We start from the raw sequence: 3,211 nt of genomic DNA, 5'->3' as shown, positions 1-3,211 counted from the left end.
TTCAAATCCTCAATCTGCTTTACTCAGCTGTATATGAACATAGAATAAATGCACATAAAAATACTGACATTTGTAATTTTTCACAATGTTGTCTTTTATCATTTATGTAATGGGTGTCCACAGAATGAAGAGCTACTCCTGAGGACGATATCATTATTAAACACTTAAATATGCTTATTATTGAATTATATATAAACAAACATATATAAGGCAAAGTTATCTATATTGTTATTTTGTTTCTTATGTCCCAAATATATTTATTATATGTAAAAGTTTTCATACATTATATGTAAAGACATCCTTATTATATGTACAGTAAAATTATTCATTGTTCTTTCACCTAGCGCATACTTTTTTATCTTTACTTTTATGTCCTTATATTTTTATATGTTAATAAATATGTAAGGTTTTCTTCTTTGTATTGCATATGAGTTATAGCCCTATTACAGTCAAATTAAAGTGATGTATTGTGCTTTCTCTTAATTCTTACTTTTTTTCTACGTCCAATATTTTTTATACCTCTATCATATTACCTGCATCTTATATAATATATGTAAAGGAGTTTACCGTATTATATGTATGCATCGTTCCTTTACCGAGCCTTTACTTTCTCTGCATATCCCTTTTACTGTCTGGATTTCCTCCCATGAGGCTGTCAATCAAGACATATCATTTATGATGTGTTTTATGCAGCACATTTACTGGATACATACTAACGCATACATATAAATGAAATAAATTTAAATATAGTATATTTTCCAGGTGTAATTATACATATATTTATTCTCTTTATTTAAGCAGTTATTTAAAAAGAAACAAACTTCTTGATGTTTTTGTTTACAGTATTTATTAATATGGGCTATCCTGGTAACTGCATTTGCTTATCCCCTCAGAGTTCCCCTCAGTATCATAACAAACTCTGTTTTATCACTTCATCCATATGAATAAATGTTCCGAACTAACCCACTGCCATGTTTCTTATGGCTGCAGCGTCTTAACCAGAAATATTCTACATGTTTGTGTATCTTTTTATGCACATTTCCGCCATAACTCACTCAGACGTGTTTGGCATATATGGAGTTTTGGGGATTTTCACCGCATTTAAAAATCAAGCTCAGCGGTCAATTGAAGTGATGGTTCTGAATCGTGCACAATAAATAAGGCCGATTTGTTTGTAAGGTGATATTTTAATATTATTTACATAACAAAAAGTCTTCCACTTCCTCTTCTTCTGCGCCAGGATCAGGTGAGTCATGTGGAGTCCTCAATAGTCCTGCGCGAGCCCAGAATGGCTGCCTCACCTTATTATCCTCCTACAACTTTTTCATCAATCAGTAGCGTGGAGCTGACATTTGTCATATTATTGGGATTTTCTGGTTTCAAATGCAGACATTTTGCAGCCAAGCTTTAAATAGACTGTTGACCGCAGAATATTTGGTTGAGTGTGTGACAGGGAGAGGGGCGCTGCCAAGAAGTGCGTGCGGTTTGAGGTGTGTGTGTGTGTGTGTGTGTGTGTGTGTGTGTGTGTGTGTGTGTGTGTGTGTGTGTGTGTGTGTGTGTGTGTGTGTGTGTTGGACAGGAGTGGAGGGTGGCTGGGGAGGGCATTAGTGAATGGCTGTGCTATTGCATCCTCCCAGGAGACCTCTAAAACACACACACACCATAGTACCTTAGCAGCGCATTAAACCCGCCTCCTTCATCCGCAAAAAAACTCCCATCTCTCTGCCGTACCTCTATAACCTCGCGCCGCCCCTCAGCTAAAGTCAGTGCACACGCTCTCTCTTCTGCCAGACGCTCAAGGAGACGGCAGTGTGTGAGGAGGACCCGCGTGTATGCGCGCGCGCGTGTGTGTGTACGTGTGTGTGCGCGCATGTCTCGGGCTAAGGTCGGAGATTCCCCAGCACGCTGACAGGAGAGCCCCGCTTGTCTGAGAGCGGCAGCCGGCAGCGGGTGATAAAGCTTCACGTGAAGAAGAGCAGCGGGAGGAAGAAGAACCGGCGGAGAGCTGCTTCATCTTGGCTTTTAAACTTGACTGCTCCTCCACGCGCTCTCCCGGCGCAGAGAAGGAAAGCAAACAAGTTGATTCCGAAGAAGGGTCGATTCAGCCAAAGCTGCACTAGATCTTTTTTTTTAAGCATCCCTTTGGAGCCCCTCTCCCCGTCCCTTCTGAGCGCGCAGTGACAGAAGGAGGGACGGGAGAACCGGGCAGACGGACCGTGAAGCTGCGCGTCTTCCCCGGTGCAGGACCCATTGGATGCGGGATGATGGATTAACAGCCTAGGCTGTGCACGACCCCCTTGTCCACCTCGGGATTATTTCGGCTCTCACTGACCCCCCTCCTTCCCTCTCGAGATGACCGAGGAATATGTTTTTCGGTGCGTCCTGATGCTCTGCTGCGCGCTTCTCTCGGCCAACGCGAGTAACTGGCTGTAAGTTGGACGTTCACATTTCTAAACCAGAATCCACAAATTTCCGCTCTTGTACTTCACCTGTGCTCCTGTTTTCCTCCTCATCTACACATCATCTTCGTCTAACCCCCCACCCCGGCTCAGTGGGCGCACAGGTTAATGGTTAACCATCAGGCACACACTGTCTCTCTCTCACTTTCTCTCTTTCAGACTTAATAACTTACTAATATGGCTACCCCCCCCCCCCCCCCCCCCCCCCCCCCCCAAAAAAAAGCCAAAGTTTGGTCAGCTGTTTGTTTTGGAGTGATTGGACGATAAATTGCATTTTGCGCAAAAAAGTTAAAGATTTTTGTCTACATAACGTAATTAACTGACTGGTTTAAAAAAAGTTAACATAAAGCCCAAGAGAAAAGTGGGCAAACTCAATGTGAGGCTCCTGTGTGCTGCTCTTATCAGCAGCAAAAAGTCAAATTAGGAGGGAGTTTTTGAATTATGTTTTTTCTCTTTTGCAAAACTGAACAATTCCTCCTACTCTGAGAAACCAGACCAGGCATGAAGTAGATAAATAAATGCATATATAGATACAAATAAAAGTCCCCTTTCTTTAACTTGTAGAGAAACAGCAGGTTTTTATTTGAACTAAAGTACTCCCTTTTAAACCTTTTTAAATGAGTGAAATAAAATAGCAACTTCAATTTTGCAAACAAACACTAATGGTATGGGTGCGTGACTAAAGATAAGAAGTTCAGTGAGGTCACTAAAAGCAAAACATCAGTATCATGCATTTGTTTTCAAAAGGTGTA

At 41.5% G+C, this 3,211-nt stretch overlaps 1 protein-coding gene across 1 annotated transcript in view; it reads left to right on the top strand.

Moving 5' to 3' along the window:
- The first annotated feature begins 1,776 nt into the window (after positions 1-1,776).
- Positions 1,777-3,211, top strand: part of wnt4 (wingless-type MMTV integration site family, member 4) — a 26,992-nt gene continuing 25,557 nt past the window's right edge. The window contains exon 1 of the mRNA XM_004559912.2: positions 1,777-2,429. Coding sequence (XP_004559969.1) covers positions 2,353-2,429 — 77 coding nt within the window. The 5' untranslated portion in view covers positions 1,777-2,352. The remainder of the gene's footprint in view (positions 2,430-3,211) is intronic.

The sequence above is a fragment of the Maylandia zebra genome, linkage group LG5 (assembly GCF_041146795.1).
Source record: "Maylandia zebra isolate NMK-2024a linkage group LG5, Mzebra_GT3a, whole genome shotgun sequence".
Taxonomy (NCBI): Eukaryota; Metazoa; Chordata; class Actinopteri; order Cichliformes; family Cichlidae; genus Maylandia; species Maylandia zebra.
This window is presented reverse-complemented; position numbering and strand designations above follow the sequence as displayed.